Genomic DNA, 22,815 nt, shown 5'->3' with positions numbered 1-22,815 from the left:
CACGTTATCCCAGGTTTTCTTGAGGGATAAAGTGTTGGTGTCAGAAATTGTCAAAAGCATCATCTAATAAGCCACAGCTTCTTATCCATGTCTGAATGCCGCTTTGATGTCCTCTAAAATGCAGCAACTTGATGAGTCTGTAGTGACGGAACCGAAAGTTGTTACTGACAAGTGCCGTAACCACAGATATCTCCAGAAGTCTTCGATTTTTTTTTTAAATGTTTAATTAATGTGACACAGAAGAAGACATTTGCGCTGTTCTTTTCAGGCTGTCTAAACTGAAATTTTGCTCTCTAATCAGTTCAAAAACATACAAAAAAAGGCACTTCTGTCTCTAAATTGTAGTTCTAGCTTTAGTTTCTTATAATTGAGTTTGTAGTCAGGGAAAGTTGAGGTTTATGACAGCTGTAACATTGTTCATGTCATGTTTTCTGTTCTGGTTTTGTTTTTCTTCCCCTCCAGCCATTTTTACTGGGTTTCGTCTGCTTGATGTCCACAGCTGTCTTAGATTACTTACTGTATTTAAAACCACAGAATAATTAAATGTCTGGTTTTTTGGGTCATCTGTTGTTATAGTTTTTGGTTCCTCCTTGGTCCAGAGTTTGACCGAGCTTGCGTTTAGTTGTTTAAATTTTTTTGCTAAAGTTTTTCAAAGCCCTGCTTCTGCCGTCAGTTCATTTTAGTATTTAGCAGTGTGAAGGAAAATGCAATGACATCAACAAATAAAAAGCCACAATCGTCCTTTTACAAAGCACATCGTAAAAGCTTTTCTAAATCACCCGGATCAAACAAGTAATAGGAATTCACTGGTCATACAGTAGAGCAAAAAGGTCTTGTCGATTTTTGCAAGTTGTCCCACGGAAAAGAGGTCTGTGTACAAACCCCCTGTAGTTCTGGGCTGTTTCTTCACCGGTCTCAAAAACATTTGTTTTCCACCAGGTGAGATCTTGCATGGAGCCCCAGGTGGAGGTAGATTGTCAGTGATCTTTTATTTCTTCCATTTTCTACAGCCAGTTCCAGGAGGAATTTCAGACTTTAATAGACTCTGATGGAGAACTCATTCATAACACAGTGGTGATAAGCAAACTAAACGTACCTGTTAAACCATTAAAACCACCCTGACACGTAAATGCCATCAATTGTTCCCTGATTCACCATCACAGCTCACAGTGCACCAATTAACATGACTGTTTCAGGTTGTCACACTGTGCTTGTGAGTTTCTTTGTTGTTGCTACTATGACTTCCCCTGTTATATTGGGATCTCCATGGCTGTGCAGACACACTCCTCATACTGATTGGTTCTTAAGAAGACTGTTGTCTTGGAGCTCCTCTTGTTCAATGAGCTGCAGCTACCATGCATGGACCTATCCTGGGTTCTCATCCTCCAAAACCTCCAGATGTCATTAATATCCCAGGTCTCAATCATCATGATCATGATCTAAGTGACGTGTCCAGTAAGTCTTCCTGCTGAATCTCTCCCTCCACATCGTCCATACGATTGTGCCATAAACCTCCTTCCAGGTTGGAAACTCATACTGATAAAGTTGGTAGTTTAAATTCATACAGTTGTACTGCGACAACAGAAGGTGAGGCCATTTTGTTTCTGTCATATGAGACATTTTGGTTTGAATTACAGTGCTTTGGTTTTGTTGACATTAAAATTAGCATGCTCTTTGCTCATCTTGATATGTTGCTTTTGTAAATATTGCCCCGTTTAGGCTTTCACAAGTTATCTTGTGAAAGAAGCACCAATTAGACTCAGTATACTTCCAACCCAATTGTGAGGCTGTAATGTCTTTCTTAAACGGTCTTTCCTATCCCAAATCCTGATTACACAACTGGACCACACAGCAGAACTTAATTAATAGCAAAAAAATAAAAAATGTTGTCTTTGCTGCCATCTTGAGGTTCTATTTTTTCTTCTTTTTTCTTGGTTGTTTTTATTTTATTTTAAGCATATTTGAGAATCATAGGCTGGTATTAGTATAGAAACTATCGTAATGCACCTGCATAATTAATTTGGATGTGACTATTAGTAATGTATGAAAATAAAAAAGGTTTTTCCACCAAAGTTCCAACTTACAAAAATTAGTTTTAGATTTCTTTATTTACCTTGCAAACTATTAAGCCTCAGCAATTATTAAGGACTGTTTCTAAATTTTTGCACTCTAAATAGAATGATATGTCTTTAGAATCTCAATTCAAAAAAATAGTAAAAAGTAGCAACTAAAAAGATTGATAGATTCAGAAATGCATGTGAGAATGAAGAAATTGCTTCTGTTGTTATGTCAGTAATCCAGCCCCCAAATAAATTAAAACGCAAATTAAGATTTAATAATTGAATAAATACACAAATTAATAGATAAATAAATAAATAAATAAATAAGATTATTTCCTTCATGTTATGTTTGTTTAAAAACCACACACCAACAAATGTTTTGCTCAGGTGTGAAGAATAAGAATAATAAGGAGATAGACATAGCAGTGAAAAGTCTCTACAATCATAAGAACATCTTGTTGTTGTTTCCCTTTTGGCTTTTCCCATCAGGGGTCACCACAGCGAATGAGTTGCATGGTAAACTTGGCAATGTTTTATGCTGGATGCCCTTCCCGACACAACCCTCTCAAGGCAGCTGGGCTTGGGACTGGTGCAGGGGTGGAGAGGAGAACAGGGAGCAGCCCGGAGTCGAACCCTGGTTTCACGGACGGAAGGCGCCGCAAAACAGCACGAGCTAAACCGGCTCGCGACAATCATAATAACATCTTAACGTGTTTAAAAAAATATTATAAGAACAGATTAAAGACTTTAAAAAAATATATGTTACCAAACTAAGACACAAATATGGTGAGATAGCTGAGTGGTAAAGACGATGACATTTGCAAACAGAGGTTCAGGTTCAAGACCAGTGTTGTAGAATTTTGTAATTCTTTGTTAGCAGCGTGTCCTAAGAGTTCCTTAAGAAGTCTCCAGCTTGTTCAGAACGCAGCACCTCGATTGTTAGCGGGAACTAGAAGAAGAGATCCCACTTGATTTTAGAACCAAGTTCAAGATCCTCCTGCTAACCTATAAGGCCTTACATGGTATATATTACATACCTCTCATTGCCTTACTAAACAGAACACTTCGCAAAATGCAGCACTGCTTGTGGTTCCTAGAATTAGTAAAAGTACAGTTGGAGGTAGAGCGTTTAGCCACCAAGCCCCTGTTTTATAGAATGAACTCTCAGCTCATGTAAGAGAGGCCGACACAGTTTCTACATTCAAAGTTAGGCTCCAACATTCCTTTTTGGACAGGCTTATTGTCAGACTAGCTAGTGTTCAGAGATTATTTACCTTACTCTTAATATGTTTCTTGCCTGCATCTTAACCCATCTTCAACATGACTCGACATGACTCGACATGACCCGACTTGACTCTTGCACCACACACACTTCAAGGGACGATTTGATCAACTGACAAGACCCCCCCCCAAGCCTAGCCCTGACCTGATCCCTCAGCTTAACCCTCACCAGAAGCCAGGGAAACTATGGTGCACAGGGGTTCTGTCCTCTTTTCTCGTCTACTTCTACTCTCCATCTCTCCACTTTTTTTTCATAATTTATTCATCATTTAGTTCTCCATGCCTCTGTCTGGTGCAGTGCGATTCATGTACTGTCCCTCTTTCCCACTCCCGTCCGGTGGAGTGGGAGTGCTTCCAGATTCCAGTTGGCTCGCCCGTGCTCCTGTACCTGACCGTGTACCTTGTCTCTACTACAGCTCCTACACTTGGCTGTGGATCCTGTGTCTGGCTCATCTCGAGCCCCCAGCCATCCCCCAACTCCATCTGGATGAAGCTCATCTTTTGGACTTTAAATGTGTAGTTTTAGAGTTAGATGTGTTAATTCTTCTCTATGAGTTCTGGCATTGCCTGTCCGTCATGGGGAGGATCCCTCCTTCATGTTGGCACCCCTGAGGTTTCTTTGTTTTTTCCAGAATCCATCTTTTTTAAGGATTTTTTCCTTACAACGAAGAGGGATCTAAGGAGAGGGGTGTCCAGTTTTAGTTTATTTAGTTCAGTTTAGAATCTTTCTATTGAATTGTGTGTTCATGATCCTTTTGATTTTATGTTTTACCCTACATCTATCTGCACAAAGCCCATCGGGACGACTGTTGTTGTGATTTTGGGCTATACAAATAAAATTGAATTGAATTGAAATATTGCCTGTTCAGCAATAACGGTTGAGAATTAAATCCTTTGTTTATTTATTTATTTTTACAGCTGTTTTCTTTTAAATACCATGTAGTTACACCCTCCAGTCCGCTAGGGAGCGGTAATGCTCAGCTGAGCCGGCTGCCAACCAACGAAACACCTCCGGGGAAGAACATTTCCACCGACACTTGTTTTGAACGACGCATCACGCAAGCTGCTCTTACACAAGCGTCTGCGCAGGGAAAGAGGTAGTTATTCCTGATTTTTGACTTTATGCCTCATTTTTTGGCTTTTGCATTATAAAAGTGCAGCATATGTTATCAAGCTAGCTGCTGCAAACAGTTTAGTGATATTGGTCAACGGCTATTTAGGTTTAGGACACTTTAGTGCTAGTAGTACTACTAGTAGTTGGAGTTTGAACCGATTAACTGCTGGCTAGACAGTAAATATACAAGACAGATAGAGCTTGTGATGATGTAAATAAAAAAAATGTTCGGATCATCATCATGTGTACTGTGGATGATGATCGGATCGCACAAAAATGTGAACGGTAACGGTCGATAATACAAACCGATCACCAGATAAGTTTCATATTCATTCCCGGTGTGAACTGAGTCACGTCCTTTTCTCATAAATGAAACTCACACAGACACAAAATAAAAAATAAAAACTGCGAGAGCCGAATTTAGGCCCTTGAGCCTGGTCATAATTGTTATTGTGAAGGACCATCAGGCATCTGGTCAGGGACCTCTGACGAACTGATTTTTATTTTTCCTAAAAGAGAAAATAAATTGTAGAAATTCCACCTGTTTATATTGGATCAGATTTTGGCTCATTTACATGGAAATTCATTAGAATAAGGTGGAGAAATGATCAGCATTGGATTCTAAAAAATATTTTAATATTTAGTGTACTTAAGTTAAAAATAAAGAAATAAAAAAGTCTGATAACATGTATCAAAGACTAACAGATACTAACAGCTGCAGATACAACAAACAAAATGATGCATGCTGGGGAAAAAAAGGCAACATTAAATGTTCCAATGGAAAAATACAACAAAACTATAGTGGAAGGGGAACTGAAGATTTACTCAGAAAAAGTAATTTTATAACAATGCACAACTCAAAGCAGAAACCCAAACTAAAAATAGTGTTTATTTGTTGCCATTTGAAGGTCTGAAGAACTAAAGTGACAAAACAAACAACAAACAGTATTTGTGTTTCTATGGCAGAAACAAGCATTTCTATGAATATTTTCTCTAAATTTTTATAAAAATCTGCATAGATCACACTATCTTTGGTAACAACTTTTCAAATCTACAAACCTAAACAGTCAACGTTTTAGTTATTTATAGAAATGCATTTTTTACATCACAAATATATAATAAAACAGAGAAATTTCTTGCATATATTCTTGAAAGATAGAAGGATGTTAGAGTTGTTCAGGATGGTGAGTTGTGCTTTAGTTGTGGAGGTGGGCCTGCACTACAAGGATCAGCTCTGAGCGCCTTCTTATTCGCTGCAGTGATGGACAGACTGACAGATGATGTCAGACAAGAATCTCTGTGGACCATGATGTTTGGAGAGGGCACTGGGATCTGTAGTGAGAGCAAGGAGCAGTCCATTGTGCTGGAATGGAGAGGAATAAAGTGCAGTTGTAGCAAGAAAGAGTGTGAGAGAATCTCAAGTGGAGTGATGAGATTACAGGGGGGGTGAGGAAGGTGGAGGACAACAGTCAAGAGCAGGGTTCTGCAAGCTGAGGCTCTGGAGACGTGTGTGGCTTTTTTACCTATCATTTGTGGCTGTCAAGTTTGAAAAAACTAAGACGATAGTCATTTTAGAACGTAAGGTATACTCATTTAACATGTTTGAATTTAGTCATTACACTAAATCAAAATTCTTTACTAGGAAAATTCTAATATCAAAAGTTTGGTAAAATATTTGACCTTCTGTAAGTTTTTTTTATTATTATATTGGAATAAGTTTCAATCACATATCTTGCTATCTGTAGGGGCTTACTCAAAATAATTATTTGTTAATGCTTCATAATATTTTCTATGTACGGTAATTATAGCCCAATTTTTTAATTCAGGTAACAGCAGCAGTAAGTAGGCACCAAGTAGGGAAAATGCCATCTTTATCTTGTGTTGTTTAAAACTTTGCATTGGAGTACATAAGCTACAGCAAGGTGATCCCTCCCATTTTGCACAGGATGTCTAATTTAAAATAGAACTAATATGACTCAATTTTGGAATTTTAGATTTGGACAACCCTACAAAAGTGGCTAACACACCATATAGTGCACTATGTACTGAACATTTTGGACATGACCTACTATTTCAAAATCCAGGGCCCTAAAAATTTCCCAGAAGTCTCTGCCAGTCTGCATCAATGCTCACTAGATTGGGTAATATAGACAACAATGCATTGTGTTGGAACAATTTTGCGTATGAAGTTATAGTTTATAAACCATCCAAATTTTTATTTTCAGAACATAGTGGGTTTATAAATAATATGTATTAGGTTTTTACTTCAGGAAATCAGTGACGCCATGTGTGCAGTTTAGAAAGAAAAGCGTTTAAAATTCAGGGCACTGGTTAGCCCCGCACAATATCATTTTTTAGTAGTTTGGTAGTAGGGAGAGATTTCAGACATATCCATGGTTCACATGGAAGTGTAGCTTTTTACGCTGGAACGTTTAACAGCCTTACTCATCTTTACTTTTTGTTTTCAGAGAAATAACTTTTGAGGATTCTGTCATGGATTCCCTGCATCCGGGCAAAAAGCCTAACTTTAATCGAGAGCCGAAGCGCAACCAGATTCCATTGCGCTCTCCCCGTCAAAAAGACGCCTATGCCCGGCTCCTTAGCCAGCATCGCACTGGCAAGTTCAGTGCGTTTTTAGAGGAGTATGCCAAGGACTCTGTGCTCAGAAAGGAGGGGGTCGCAGTGCTTGAAGATCAGAGTGGGAGCGTGACTGTACCGCCACAAAAAGTGGAGCATGTACCTCGCGATTACTCAGATTCCACTGACTTCTCGCCTCCCTTTGTGAAAACCAAAGAGTCCTTGTCTTTATACATGAAGAAACTGACCACTAGCATCGCTCAGGAGAGTGAAAGAAAACCAGGTGTCCCTGACGTGCAGCGACATGGACAGAGAAGGGACACGGCCACCAGCCAGGATGCAGATATTGAGTCTGGGGAGGAGCTCGGCTCTGTAAAACCCTCCCACACAAAAAAGCACCAGAAGCAGCAAAAGAAAAATAAAGAGTCAAACAGAGATGCTGCACTGAAGGAGGTTCAGCTCGCTGGTCCGAAAATGCCGTCTCCTAAAAAAGACTTTGCTGGTGTGCAGGAGCAGGACATGGGGAAGAAGCACAAGAGAAAAACGCAGCAGGAGCCCAACCAGGAGAGAATCCAAGAGGGAACTTTAAAATCTGGAGCTGATCCTCAGGCAGCAATGTTCAAAGACAAAACTCCTCAGAATCCCAGAGGTGAGTCATGGCATTTTTTGCTCTTTAAAAAACCTTAATATAAAATTCTTCAAAGGGTGTCTCTTTATTTGAGAGCTTTTACTAGAGATATCTAAGGTTGGAGTGCAAAAATGTCAAGAAAAATTAACCAGATCACACTGGGGGGCTGGCGCTGTAAACAGACCCGGAACCCTCAATTTATGCCATGAATTGAGCGTCGGAGCGGCTTTCGACATGGTGAATTCATTTTGTGCCATAACATTATCCCATAGCTCTCAGTAGGGTGAGTTTTGGTTGATAAAATGAGCGGATATGGGGCAGGAGTGGCTCTGAGCGCTCACTTCTGCCGTGAGCCGCACTCGATGAGGAGCTGTCACGCTGCAGGTGTTCCTTCCCCGGAGGGGAATCCACAAGCGATGCGAGGCCGGAAAGTTTCAACTCTGTCTCCAGATTTTATCTAGGCATATGATAAAAAAAAAAGGGAGTTGGAGTTTAATTAAAGCAACAATACAAAGTTTAGATCGATACTGGTTCAGAGTTCCGGTCTTCCATTTCTCACTCTGTAACTTTTCCGTCACATATGTTATTTATGCTTCGGGTCTAATTACCGGGTTTTATGATGGAGGAAATTGGGCTGTTTTTCCTCATTCTCATTTGATCATCAAACTCACACTACTGAGAGCTATAGGATAATATTATGGGACAAAGTGAATCCACCATGTCGAATGGCGCTCAGACGCTCAACTTATGGCATAAAATCACATTGAAGCTTTAGGTGAGCCGGCTCGCAGGTCTCAGCTCACGGTTGTCAGTTGTGACTCAAATTTCCACCAGATTTGAGACGCATCTCAAGCGTTCGTCAGTTTTTGATCCTTCGATGTCGGCTCTTCCTATCATTGTGAAGCAGAATTCCCCAAGCGTTGGATTGTTCACCCACTAATAGGGAACGTGAGCTGGGTTTAGAGCGTCGTGAGACAGGTTAGTTTTACCCTACTGATGATGACCCATAGATGTACCTGCGTGGTTCAACGTACCTGTGTGGTTACCTCAACATTCTGTGAGTTGCAGGAGTTACAACCCACAATTGCCCATGTGAGCATGTAACCCTGTTTAGGCTGTTTTAAACCTTCTTTTTTTTTAACTCTTGCCTCCTTTTTAGTAGGGAAAAATATAAATTTTAGCTCCAATAAAAATGTCAGTTGTTGAAGTAGGACCAGTACGGTCAAGAGCTTAGCTACAGCCTCACCTTCCCGTCAAAAAACCCACCCAGTTACTACAACTTAAAAATATCGTTCATATTTCAGATCTCCCCCAAAAAACATGTTTTATTTGCCTTTTAAATTACTCTCTGAAATCTTTTTCACCTTCCATTACCAACTTTTTCCAGCTGACAAGTGTAAGAGCAAAAGAGGACGAGGATTAAAGAAGCAAGTCTTTGAACCCTACATGACGTTGGAGGATGTTTCCCACGGTCTCAAACGAGGAGAACTCATTCAGGTGGGAACTTAAGTTAACTTAAGAAAGGGTTATTATAGTTTGAATGGGACTGTGGTGGCACGCCTCGCCTGATCTTATTAAATCATCTCTACGGTCCTTTTAAAATGTCTTATATTGAAAAATAAAACGTCCTGCTTCTGCGTTTCTATGGCTTCCTATTTATTAAAGGTCCTAGCGAACCTTAGTTAGCTTTCCCTTAACGAAAAGTTTGACACTTCTTATTTTTTGATCAAAATGTGAAACAAATAACCTTTTGCCCTAAAGAAAAACGGATAAACGGGTATTTGAGTTACAAATAATAGCTGTTATTAATCTATAATCTTTTAGCTGTTATTTTCCTTCACGTTCATTTAAACGTTTGTCTAATAGGTAAATTTTGTATTTATAAGCTACTATAACTGGCATAACTACTCAGACATGGACAGCTAAATCAAGTTTGATTCTATCTCTTTGACTGAGTTTATTTCAAAGCTAACCAGTAATCTTTTTAATCTGAAAAATACAAAACATTGACTTTTTTTCTTTTCTTCATAGGGTCAGCTAAGAATTAATCCCAAGAAGTACCATGAAGCTTTCATCCCATCTCCTGTAAATCTGCATCTCTTCTTGGATTGAAACAAGACTGAATATATCTGGATATAAGTCCTTCTAATCTTGACCTGTATAAGAAAGTTTGACAGAAAACAACCCACTTTTTTTTCTAGGATGACAAGTGGGATATTTTTCTGGAGGGGGTTGAGGCCCGTAACAGAGCCCTGAACGGTGACATAGTGGTGGTGGAACTTCTGCCTCAAGAGCAGTGGAAGGTAATCACTTACGCCCATCTTTCACAGAACTCTAAAAGTCTAGAATACGAGTGACAATGGTCTGTTTAGGTGGTAAAATCAGATGCAGACTGCGATGGAGCCAGTGAGTCAGAAACCTCAGTGGAAACGACTCGGAACAAGACCCGGGTCCCGAATCCCGATCCCCCCTCGGACAGCGATTGTAATGAGCTTGTCGACAGATGTCAAAAAGTAGCTCTCGTGGACACAGGTAGAGTGAAAGGACTGTAACTGTGTCACATAAAGCAAAGATTTCTCATTGTTATATTGCCTTTCATGTGATGAAAGCAGGAAAACCTCAGGAGGGTTCTTCAACACCACAGACTAATGAAAAAACACTTCAGAAAACGGCTAAGGTGAGCTTTTAAAAACGGTTTCTTCACTCAAGCTTTAACACAAAATGTTCCGTTTTTGAACTCGGTGTCACACAGCCGCTACATACATTTTGCAATTTTTCCACGTATGAAATTTCGGTCTTTCGGGATTCATGCGTGAGATACGACATTTAAAAGTGTTTTTTGCGTTTGTCGATGTGGGCAGATGTCTCTCGAGGGTTTCAGCATACGGGTCTTTGCTTGAAATCAGTTGAGAATTACACAGTTGCCATATTTTGTGTAGTTTATACCCAATTATTACATACATCTTACACAATTGTGCATTATTTTTGCAAGATGCATAAGCAAATTTGTGGCTTTCCACGACCATTCCATGTATGTCTAACGTACTTTTCACATATGTACCACCGATGGGTGGCCCTGCTGCAGCGGTAGGGCGGTCGACCCATGATCATAAGATTGCAGGTTCGATTCCCGCCTTGCGCGCCCATTTGCGAAGTGTCCTTGGGCAAGACACTGAACCCCAACTTGACTCTGGTGGTAGGCAGGCGCCTGTGTTTGGCAGCGGAGCGGCCACCAGTGTGTGAATGTGTGAGTGAATGTGAATGGGCCTGTGACTGTAAAGCGCTTTGTCCTTGTAGGTAGAAAAGCGCAATTTAAGTATACGCCATTTACCATACGCGAATGTATAATTTGTATATCACGTATTGGGTGCACATATCACGCTAAAGTTGCATGATCACCACTAAATTACAGATAAACAGCTCAATAATCACACACGGTTCATGTTTTATGTTGATTTATATGTCTTTTGTGTGGTTTATTCATACTTCTTCTGTGGTTTTAATGTGGCTCATTTGTGATACATCTGTGAACTTTTCATGTAAAGACCACAAGTTTTTTCACGTACATTCACATATGACCAATTTACATCAGTGCAAAACGCACAAAATGTTCGTAGTAGCAGTGTGACCCGACCCGACACAGTTATGTGTTTGATTTTTTTCACAACATTTTTTATTTTTTAAGGTGGTTTACATTGTTGAGAAGAAACACTCCCGTGCTGTGACCGGCTCCCTGAAGTTCTTTCCGGACAAACCTTTTGCCTTGTTCTCTCCTGTGGACCATCGGGTTCCTCGCATCAACGTCCCTCTTTCAGACTGTCCCGAAGACTTTAACATCCGTCCAGAGGTCTACGCCAACACCCTGTTCATCTGTCGGATCACTGACTGGACAGCCGACAACGCCTTCGCACAAGGGTAAATAAAAACGCTAAAAACTTTACTGTCAGTTTTGGTGTCTGTGCTAAATGGTATTTTTTTTCTTTTCTTTTTTTTTTCAGGCGACTTGCTAAGACGCTTGGCCAAGCAGGAGAAATCGAGCCAGAGACGGAGGGAATCCTGACCGAGCACAGCGTGGACTTCTCTGACTTCACACCGGAGGTGTTGGAATGCCTTCCTCAGCCACGTCCCTGGTGCATCCCACCTGAGGAGCTGGAGAAGAGGAAAGACCTGAGGTGAGGACTTTAACTAAAACACCTGGCAAAGTCTTTTGAATGCCCCTCAGTAAATCTTGATGAGTTTCACAAAGCTGTCTCCCACTTTAAGGAGGGACTGCATCTTCACGATTGACCCTGCGACTGCCAGAGACCTGGATGATGCTCTGTCCTGTAAACTGCTCCCAGATGGTGAGATGAAGACATTTTTACAGAATACTGATCAGGGATGGTAATGAAAGATTATATGGAGCTACGTCTTTGCAAACATCCGTATAAATAATTGAATCGCCTTTTTCAAAAACACAGCTGATTTAGTAATCAGATGGAAAACCTTTGAGGCCTGAAGTTCAACCATTTGGTCATTCATATGCCAGTGTTTCCATTCCCCTCACGGTGTCCTGATCTGTTCGGAGGTAACACACAGACCTCTGGAGAGTAGCTCCACCCTGTGTTTTATTACACCCGGGACATGGATTGCTCTTAGAGATAGCAGTGAGAGCTGTTCCACATCATCAGCCATTGGGACTCCGTCTGCCCTCTCTCCACATATCTGACTCAGAGATGCTGTCCTCAGGCAGGAGAGATGGAAAATGTTTCAAAACAGTAACACAACCAAGAACTCTAGAGCTTGTAAGCATTTGATTTCCACGGTAACACCTGGTGAAATGGAGAAAGGGAGACACCACCCACTATATCACAGGTGTCAAGCTCCGGGCCCCAAGGGGCCGGTGTCCTGCATGATTTCTAACCAACCTGCCATTGAAGCTCCTTATTTGCTAAACACACCTGGTCCAGGTAATCAACAGCAGATGAGGCAGGATTTCTGAAAAACCAGCAGAAGGTCGGCCCTCGAGGCCTGGAGTTTGACACCCCTGCACTCCTGGAGTTTGACAACCCTGCACTATATCGACCACTACATCTGCAGACGGCCAAACAGAAATACCACCAGGGAGGGTGTCATTGGGCAGAGTCAGCGACGCTGTCTGAAGCACAGGGCTTTAAGTTTAGGCTATTCTCTTCCTGTGTTATCATGAAACCAAGGGCTGTCAAGTAAGATGTGAGCAGCTTCATGCATCAGAAGCTCAAAGAGCCAGAAGTCTATATATTATGCCAAACTCATATCTCAGAGACACTATGATGGATTTTGGTCTTTTTAACAAATATTAGTGGGCTTAACAAAAAGCCAAATATCAGAACCACATATTTATGTTATTCGCCTGAAAGGGAATTGTAGTTGCATACTTTCCACAAGGAAGGTAAATGTAATTAGATGTTCTTATGTAAGGACTGAAAAGTATCTTGAGCTCCTGTGGCTTTGCTCTTGAAGCACCAGCAGGAGTACATTTTAGTTTAGCTGGGTTTTTTTGCTGTTGTATCTCTCTTTACCACTAGATGGAGATGTTTGCTGTGAAGTAAATGTCAAGATTTTCAAACTCCCAGGCAAACTGACAAAACTTTTTTTGAAGTATTTTTTCTGAACTTATTCTGACGTCTTATTTTTCCAAAGGTAATTTTGAGGTAGGAGTGCACATTGCAGATGTAAGCTATTTTGTGAAAGAAGACACCGCTCTGGATGAAGCTGCTAGCCAACGAGCAACCAGTGTGTACCTGGTTCAGCAGGTGAGCATTTTAGGATTTGTCTGTTTGACAAAACATTTCACCTTTTGTGTAAATTGTGCATTTGTGTTGTTCTGTTCAGGTGGTTCCAATGCTGCCTCGACTGTTGTGTGAGGAGCTGTGCAGTCTGAACCCCGACTTCGACAGACTCACCTTCTCTGTGATCTGGAAACTCACACCTGAGGGAAAGGCATGTTCTCATGAAACTAAAGGCTCCACCCAATAAATATAATAATAAACATTATGTATTTTATTCAAAAAGGGACTTTCAAAACTCCACACAAGAGATTATAATAACATATTTATAAATAAAAAAAAGATAGAGGTGAATAAATTATGACATAGTAACGAATCACAGTTCAGAAAAGTTTGTCCTTATAACAGGGATTTCAGGTGTGCTTTAATGAGGAGAGGATTCAGTGCTTCGGATGAAGGGCCGGGGTTCCAGAGTTTTGTTCTCTGTGGTGCTGAGATGGACAGAAAACACAGTGAAGTAGATGGAGGACAAGGGTCTGAGAAAATGAGTGGATAGGAAGGTAAACATATGGGAGTGAAGGAAGTCAAACATACATGGACGAGAGAGGTGGTGAATAGTCCAAAAAGCATAGAAGAAGATTTTAAATTGAATTGTGAACTGAACATGGAGCCTGTGACGTTTTTCAGGATGTGGTGAAAATATAGAGATTTGGTGACAATGCAGGCAGCAGAGTCTTGGATCAACTGGAGTTTTTGGAGGAAATTTTGTTAAGGAGCAAAGACAAAAGTGTTGCAGTAATCGGTACAGAAAGTAATAAGGCTGTAGACAAAATGAAGTGAAGACAAGACCGAAAACAGTCCGTATTCTAATTGTGTGCTTACAGGTGTAGCTATTGGATTGGTATGGTCCCGTCAAAGATGACACCCAGAATCTTATTCTGAAGGGGGGAAAGGCTGTGAAAGACTCTACACTGACAGAGAAAATTTTCATCTTTAAAGAATGTGGATTCCACCCTGAAAGGAGTTCAGTTTTATCCGTATTCAATTTGAAAAATTCAGATTAAACTGGGATTTCATCTTGAATAGTTGGTGAGAAAAGAGAAAGAGGGGATTAGGTGTTGTTACGGAGGAAAAGTTCATCTGTATTGGAGCTCCCATTCAAAGCTTTGGGGTACACCTAAACTGAAATATTAAATAGAAGCTTCTACTTTGTAATGCTTGAAAAAAAAAATTTTTAAAGCTTCTTTCAAGGGAGATTTCTGAAGAAAAAAAAAACAAAAAAACACTTTCCTTTGTCTCGTTTGTCTAATCTACCTGCCCTTCTTTCAGATTCTTAGCGAGTGGTTTGGCCGCTCAGTCATTCGCTCTTGCGCAAAATTGAGCTACGACCACGCTCAGAGTATGATTGAGGCTCCGGAGAAGCTATTCTCTCCTAATGAGCTGCAGCTTGACAACCCTGAACACCCCATTGACGAGATTCACGAAGCCGTCCTCAGACTGCACTCCATTGCCCAGAACCTACGGCGTCAGCGCATCTCAACGGGGACCCTCAAACTGGATCAGGTCAGCGCTGTTATCTCCTGCTTGTTTTGTGTGCCCAAAACTGTTGATTAGTTTTCATTCATTCCAAAAAAGATTTTCAGAGTTAAATTATTTTCTTTTCCACTTTTGTTGTCTTTTTCAGTTTAGTTCAAATCCACAGATGTGTTAGTCCTTTAATAATAATAATACTTTTAACCTTATAGATTGTTTTGTGTTTTTAATCCAAAAAGTTCAGCTGTCATCTGTGTTTTATGTTCATTTATGTTTGATTCCAGGATCTTTCATATATCTTTTTATTTACATGCCTGCATAATTCAACTTTTATAAACCGTTTTTTCTTCAGGGCGTAAATGGTCATTTGAAGTCAGAAAATGATCAATGATGTACTAAAAGAATTACTACAAAAAGATTTTTTTGTAATGAAGGAAAGAAGATACAAATAAATGTAATGCTGAGGTTTTTAGTGACTTGATTTCACAGAGGCGTAGCTTTGCCAAATCTACGCCTCAACACCACCTCCTCCAAGCTCAAAAACCTGTTGTTGTTTTTTTCTAAATCGTGGTGTTTCCATTAGGCAAATTTATCATCGCAAATTCATAGTCAGTGAAAACGTGCAGACGTATTATTTATTGACTTTAAATTTAAATACGAATATTTTTATTCTGTTGAGTTTTTCAGTTAAAAAAAAGTTCAAAATGGAAATTATGTTTGTCATATTATATATTTCAGATTTTCTTTTTGCTTTTATTTTTTAGGTGAAGCTTTCTTTCAACATTAACAAAGAGAGCATGATGCCAAACAGCTGTAGCGTGTATGAATACAAAGACAGTAACAGGTGAGCAAAATTCTTTCTTCAGTCAGCAGCTGTAAAAAAAAAATGTTTTTTTTTCACTCATAAAACATGTCTGCCCTTTTTAATGCAAATTGCTCCTATGAATTTCCAGGTTGGTAGAGGAGTTCATGTTGTTGGCTAACATCGCCACAGCACACCACATTCATCGCAAATTCCCCGACTTGGCCCTGCTCCGGCGTCACCCTCCACCCAAAACTAAGATGATGGAGGAACTTAAGGAGATGTGCAGCCAGCTGGGGATCGACATTGACTTGAGCTCTCCTGGAGCGTTGCAGGTATGATTACAAATACAGATTCACCAGTGAAGTTATAAATATAAAAAGAACTCTTCCACAATCTAAAAAGCAAAATTACAATATTTATGTCATTTTTTTACTGTGACGTGCAGGAGAGTCTGAACAACCTTACTGGTAAGGATGAGTACTCTGCCGCCCGAAAAGCGGTGCTGACACACCTGTGCTCCAGACCCATGCAGGTCAGTACTAAGTCTGCGTTTCTACTGTAATCCTTTCTTTCCTTTTTTTTTTTTTTTTTTTTTTTTTTTGGGGGGGGGGGGGGGGGGGAAGTAAATGTTTTCTATTCGTGTTTATTTGTCGTTTCTTTTGTTTCCCAGATGGCGCTTTACTTCTGTTCAGGCATGTTGAAGAACGAACAACTTTTCAAACACTATGCCCTAAACATTCCTCTCTACACGCATTTCACCTCCCCTATCAGACGTTATGCTGACATCATAGTGCACCGGCTGCTGGCATCTTCACTCAGTATGTGTCTCAAAAATGGACCAAAAGCTAGTCTTTATCTTTCAGAAGAATGGAAAGATTTTTTCTTTGATAAAGTATAAAAAAATAAGATCGTGTCAGACCTCAGGATGAGTTTGTTTAACATCTGGTCAAGGCTGAACTTCATGTTGCTGTATGTGCTTTGATTACTCCAAACTTATGTTAATGCCATCGTTTGTGTGCAGAGTGCGGGCCACATTTACAGCTGTCAGCGCAGGAAGTGGAAAAGCAGGCGTTGCACTGCAACAACAAGAAGATGTTGGCCAAGAGAGTCTGGGAGCTCAGCTCTGAGCTCTTCTTTGGACTGCTTGTGAGGGTGAGCAAACTGACTGTACTATTTTAAAGGGCCTATATCAGGGGTGGGCAAACCTTTTGACTCGCGGGCCACATAGGGTTCTAAAATTGGATAGAAGGGCCGGACCAGGAGCAGATGTGTGGAGTGAGAAAAAAAATAACATGGAATCTGGGTGAAAACATTTGGATTGAAAATTATATTTTAAAACAGAAAATTTTAGAGTTTTTAGTTTAAAACTTCTGTTCTTATTTTAGAGCCAAGGGCACCAACGGCTTGATGTACCTCGTGTAAAATTTAGAGAAATCCTGCCTTTATGTTGTGTTTGAATGATCAGAAGAATGAAAAACAACAAATCTTTCAACACCACATGGATGCTAGAGCGGGGGTCCCCAAACCTTTTCTTGTGAGGGCCAAATACGTCATTTTCTTTAAAACTTTAAACTTCTTTTGTCTTTCCTTTATTGTGAAGCCATTTGGTACCTTAAAAGAGTTTTGTAAGTGCTATATGAATAAAGTTTAATTCAATGATGATTGATGAAATAAAAAAAAATTAGACCAATTAACTCTTTATGATTTTCAAAGACAAAAAGTCAGGAAAAGAATACTGATACATTAAAAAAAAAAATTTTTTTTAATAAATAGTTGATCCTTTCCCGTCATAGTCCCGCTGAGACTTTGAGACTATGTCTTCTGCTGCAGCTAAGCATATATCAGTGTGACCTTTTCACCAGTACAGATTTCCCTCATTTATTGCAGGAGTTATAAGTTACGTTCTAAAAATAACCAGTGATCGGTGAAATCCACAGAGTAGGATTACAGACGTTTTATGGTAGTAAAACTCCTCACTGCACACTTTTCTCACACAGACATGAACATTTTCACACTATTCTCTTGTTTAAATCCTCGAAGTTCAAACATTCATTGAAATTAAGTCCTAGATTTTAGAAGTAAAAACAAAGATCTGTTCGCAATCAAAGATTTCTGTAGATCTGAAGAGCTTAGTGTTTCTGTACAGGAGACACGGCGGAGGAGATTGATTGACAGGTTCTCCAGCGAATCAGGACACAGAACAGTGCGCTGTTTTAAAAAAAAAAGCAGCATAATCGCTATAAAACAATGAGCTAAACCGGGAAAGATGAACTGCGACGTAGAAAGGGAAGACCGTCTTCTGTTCTATTTGACAGGGATTTTAGAGGGTTTCAGGCTGGAGCACAGACTGCAGAACTGTGGAATAAAATGTCACGTTCTATGCGGGTCTCGATCGTGTGGCCAGATTAAAAAAACATGGGACTCTGATATTGTTCAGTGGACCGGACCAAATATGGAGCCGGATACGGCCCGCGGGCCGTAGTTTGCCCACCCCAGGCCTATATCATGCAAATTCAACTCTGAGCTTAATTCCTCACTATAAACAACCACAAAGTGGTTTTTTTGATCCATTCAGGCATTTCTGAATATTCCTCTAGAAACCTGCGCTTTAGCACCTGTCCCTACTAATCCACAAAAACGAGTGGGTTGTTCCTGTTAGGGGCTGTAAGGAACGGCCCCTACCAGAAAGAGTCTGCGCTGCCACCACCGCCCCGAGGATAACTCACACGCCCACGTTTTCCGCAGAGCTAGCGGTGATCCGCAAAAAAGCTTTTCTTTTATTTGTACAAAATGCACATCCATCTTTACAAAATTTCACTAGAAAATTCATCATTTCAAGATGTTTGTTTTCGTGGGTGAGACGCAGACACACTGCTGAGGCAGACTCTTGTTGACTTCATGAAACGGGCGGAACCCCCACGGAGCGAAAGTTGGTATCTCAGAGATCGAGTCGTCTTACTTTCAGTTAGGAAAAAATGAACTGTGAAAATAACTCATATTTCATTTAAAAAACTACTGGATTCTCGCCCCACATCCGACTTATTCTTGACACAGGTCAAGTCACCTGGTCCCGTCACTTAATTAAAGCAGCTGCGCCGACTGCTAAATAACCTAAGTGTCTTTTTGCAGAACAGACCACCTAGAACAAACAGAAAAAGAACCTTTGGCTTGAAAAATCTGAAATTAACAGACAGAAACCAGGAGTCTTTTATTTAAAACATGGATTTATTGCTCCAGTGTTTCTCCCACACCCTAATAATATTGCATAATATTCAGCAACAGACTGTCCAATGCTGCGTGGATGCTGCTAATAAAGTCGCTCAAATGGTGGATTTGCATTTATTATATTTACCAAATGTCAGTTTTAACGAGTATTTTTTGTATTTATCCAACACACCTTAAAAGTCGAACGAAGCTGAAGCTGTCGTTTGATTTTTTTTTTAGCTTCTACTTTGACAAGCGTGGTTTAAGGGAAAATGTATCTCACACTTTAATGGTTCCTACACAAAATCTAGCACACAAACAAATATTAAAGCAGCTGCAGATATTTTTAAAGAGGATGAAGATAAACTTTACCTGCAAAGATTCTGGGAAACTGGAAGCTAAAAAAAAAGCAGACGCCGACTTCAGCCTCGTACTGAGTGGTTTGTGAAAATAGTCTGACCTTAAATCGGTTTGCGGTCTGTTAAAAGTGTGGACCACTGATCTAGAACACTCTGCCTTTGTATTGAAGTAAAAAATTAAGTAACTGAAGTCTGAGTATTTTATGAGTGCTGCTCTTGGCAGGAGTCTGGCCCGCTGGACTCGGCAGCCATGGTGATGAGGGTGCTGGATCAGTCCTTCGATGTGCTGGTCATCAAGTATGGCGTGCAGAAACGTGTCTACTGCAAGGTCAGCTCCAACTGTTTCACTGGTATTCCAGATTGTTATTAGATGATTTATGAACATTTTTTTGTTCACAAAAACGACCCCCAAAATGCCACTAATCTGAAGTCTAATACATAGGCTTTCAAATGTGTTTAGAAAAAGTTTGTTTCTAAAGTGTTGTTTTCTGCTCATGCAGGCCACTAAGGGCCTGCAGTCGTTCAGATATCATCAGGTGGGGAAGAAGTCTGAGCTCACTCTGGTTTGGTTACCAGAAAATCAAGATGGTCCCCCTTTTGAGCAGGTGAGAAATTTTAAAGCCTCAGCAGTTCCTGTTTTATCACAAATGTACACATATTAGTTGGTTTTTTTTTATATGAAGTTGTATGTTTTAAAAGTACCGGTAATTGTTTTATTTTTTGTCTTTTCCTATTGAAAGGTCATTTCGATCTTCTCGCTGGTGGAGGTGCAGCTGACATCCGAGGGTTCCCCTCTGAAATACACTGCTCTGCTCAAGAGACCGCAGACCAACGGGGCCTAGAAAGCCCTTCAACTTCAAACTGCGTTTTATTTTTAAAACTAAAAGAAATTTCAGCCTGACACAACTTGTGTGAAGTTTTTTTTTTAATCATTATTGACCTGATGAGGTCAGCTTTACATGGACATGGTAAAAGACTAATGTGTTAAAAAAAGGATATTCTAACGTCTTTTTAGTTTAAAGCTCCTCAAATCAAATTAGAAAATGACTACTGGTAAAATGCAGCCAAATTTGTGTTTCTATTTGTTGTGACAAAACATTAGGTGTTAAAATGATAAGATATTTGTAGATTATTAATCATATACGTATATATAGTCTGAGTAGTTTAGACAAAACATTTACCATCTTTCTTCAAAGCTTTTCCTTAGAATACTTGAATATTCTTTTGAAGTAAGGAGCACAGGCGAATAACAGTGATCAGTTTCTTCCTTTGACAGCCTCACAGAGGCTCACAGGATTTAAAATATCAACATCTGAATATTTCCTGGCCGTGTTTATGTAGTAAAACTTGTGATTTCCTCGTATGAAGTGTTGAGCATCAAAGCTGCTGTCGTGACGTGTACCTCACTGTATTTTCTTGATTTGCCCTTTAAATGAGGCTCATTCACCTACAGTTAGTGTTTTAGCAACATTATTTTTAACCACACTGAGGGAAAACCTGCCCTTGAACTGCTACTTTAAAGTTAATGGCCTTTATTCAAATGAGTGTCAATTTTATTGAGTCCTTTCTCTGCTGCTTTGTTCACACTTTTGTTGATGCGCTTTGTGTGGAACTGTAATTTATATTTATAAATTGACTTTTCTTTTCATAATTGCATAAAAAAATGATTTACTTGACTTTCTTTGCCTGTTTCTGTCCACCAGTCTGATTTTAGTGAAATATTGTCAGTTTTTTGTAGATGAACTGCCAACTTTGTACTATTGTCATTAACTTTCTCCTTTTATATTTTGTTTTGAGGTTATCATAATTAAAAACAAAATGCCACTTACAGTTCTCCTCATCAATTAACATGCAGAATTTGTTAAATTGTGATCATTCCTTAATAAAAACGCACATAATCAGGCAAACTTTCTTTTTTGGTTGGGATTAACCTTTGTTTAATTTTAAAACTATATCCTTTACTCTGAACATTATTGTCTATAATCCATCTAAATACCACCGAGTACCCAGAGAATTCTTTTTAAAAATTTAAATACAAATAAATTTTATTTTAAAGCACCTTTCATGTAAAGAAAACAGCTCAAGGTGCTGTACATAAATGACAAACAAGAATGCAAAAACACCAATCGCCATTTATGCAATAAAATAATTAAATAAGCCCCTCATATGAAAATACACGAGAACGAGCACAAGTAAAAGAGAAATGACTTTAAAAAAGAAAAACTGTTTGGGTGACGGTTAACCTGGTGACCGCCTGCGACTGGTCTGCAGTGAGTTGATTGGCACTGGAGAGGAGGGTCTCTTTTTCGGTGAGTGCATCAGCGAGTTTTACTAATTCATCCTTGAGCTTGGAGACGGTTTCATTCATTTGGTCACAGCGGCAATTTCGACGAGCCGTAGACACCGCCATGAGTGCTGAGAAATGAGGGAGGCCTTCACTTCTCTTTTAAGTTTTTTATTTTAGCAATTTGCTAATTTTATGCCTTTTTTGTTTGGAAAAGACATACATAAAATATGTTAAAGTTATATTTAAATGTCAAAGGGGTTTAATTTGACCTCAATAGGACTTAAGAGTTAAAAAAAAAATACACATTTGAATAGAGAAGGAACTTGGAATGATTCATGAAAATGTGAGGCATCAACCACTGCTGGGTGGAGTCCTGTTTAAGCTGCCCTTTTGTTTTGGTGAAAGGTTTTCCGTTTAGAACGTTTACAACAATAAATATTCAGACAGGTCACAAGCGGATCCCATCAACATTTACAGCCTTTTTGTTTCATCTTAATTTTGGTACTTTTGTCTAAAGAAGGCAAATTCAATTGTAGGATCATACATGACTTGGTTTGACCTTTAACCTAAAATAAATCTTGAATACCAAAACATGATAAGGACAACTGTATAAATACCTTGTATAGCTGGGGGTCAAGTTCTTATGATTTTACTTGTCATTCTAGATGGATCCTGAAGTTGACATGCGCTTTTAGTACATTTTCATGCTTCTTTTTCCTAATGACTGTGTTGGTGGAGTCACACTGGCTGAAGGGAAGGCAATACAAAGTCTAATCCACCTTAGATTAGAAGGCGAACTATGCGCTGCTGATGATTTACCCGGCTACAGTGGCACTGCCCTTTTGTGTTTAGTTTATAAAGCTGAGAAACAGATAAGCTCAGTTTTTATTGTCGACGAGTTTCAATATTATTACTAAACCATTTATTAAACAATTGAGGCTGACCAGAATCATGCAGCACTTCATCAGGTCTGCTAATATTTATATCCTCCTTGCGTCTTTATGAGGGCTGCAATTAGGTCAGAGTTCAGTGACTTTTCATTGGGGGAATTTAATCCCAATGCATGGTTGTTTCCTGTTTTACCCAGAAGCACATGCAGCATCAGCGATGACAAGTTTGAGCTCTCCACTTTGACCACTTTGTAGAAAAATACCTTATCACAGCTGGACATATTGACGCAAATGACTAATCAGTAATGGCAGCCTGCTGCCCTACACAAT

General features: G+C 39.6%; 1 protein-coding gene across 4 annotated transcripts; it reads left to right on the top strand.

Annotated features, from left to right (window-relative positions):
• Window positions 1–4,283: 4,283 nt before the first annotated feature.
• On the top strand, window positions 4,284–21,138 carry dis3l2 (DIS3 like 3'-5' exoribonuclease 2). Of its 4 annotated transcripts, none has more exons than XM_011486416.3 (21): window positions 4,284–4,438; window positions 6,924–7,681; window positions 9,048–9,157; window positions 9,692–9,745; window positions 9,862–9,963; window positions 10,033–10,192; window positions 10,273–10,337; window positions 11,346–11,575; window positions 11,659–11,832; window positions 11,924–12,003; window positions 13,322–13,434; window positions 13,514–13,621; window positions 14,737–14,970; window positions 15,705–15,784; window positions 15,894–16,077; window positions 16,191–16,277; window positions 16,416–16,563; window positions 16,767–16,897; window positions 19,532–19,636; window positions 19,809–19,913; window positions 20,049–21,138. In XM_011486416.3, exons 2-21 carry the CDS (start codon window positions 6,949–6,951, stop codon window positions 20,148–20,150), a joined length of 3,105 nt encoding a protein of 1,034 aa, XP_011484718.3. In that variant the 5' UTR covers window positions 4,284–4,438; window positions 6,924–6,948; the 3' UTR covers window positions 20,151–21,138. The 4 variants fall into 4 exon arrangements, with proteins under 4 accessions (XP_011484718.3, XP_011484717.3, XP_023820852.1 ...); XM_011486415.3 differs by having other exon boundaries at window positions 10,270–10,337; XM_023965084.1 differs by having other exon boundaries at window positions 4,286–4,438; window positions 7,543–7,681.
• The last annotated feature ends 1,677 nt before the right edge of the window (window positions 21,139–22,815 follow it).

This window comes from Oryzias latipes, chromosome 17 (genome assembly GCF_002234675.1).
Source record: "Oryzias latipes chromosome 17, ASM223467v1".
Taxonomy (NCBI): domain Eukaryota; kingdom Metazoa; phylum Chordata; class Actinopteri; order Beloniformes; family Adrianichthyidae; genus Oryzias; species Oryzias latipes.
This window is presented reverse-complemented; position numbering and strand designations above follow the sequence as displayed.

Excerpts from the sequence above, each read along its gene's own strand:
- dis3l2 (XM_011486415.3), top strand. The coding sequence starts at position 6,949 with ATGGATTCCCTGCATCCGGGCAAAAAGCCTAACTTTAATCGAGAGCCG. Across the intron at positions 9,158-9,691 it reads AACGAGGAGAACTCATTCAG|GGTCAGCTAAGAATTAATCC; the intron begins GTGGGAACTTAA and ends TTTTCTTCATAG. Across the intron at positions 10,193-10,269 it reads AGTAGCTCTCGTGGACACAG|CAGGAAAACCTCAGGAGGGT; the intron begins GTAGAGTGAAAG and ends ATGTGATGAAAG.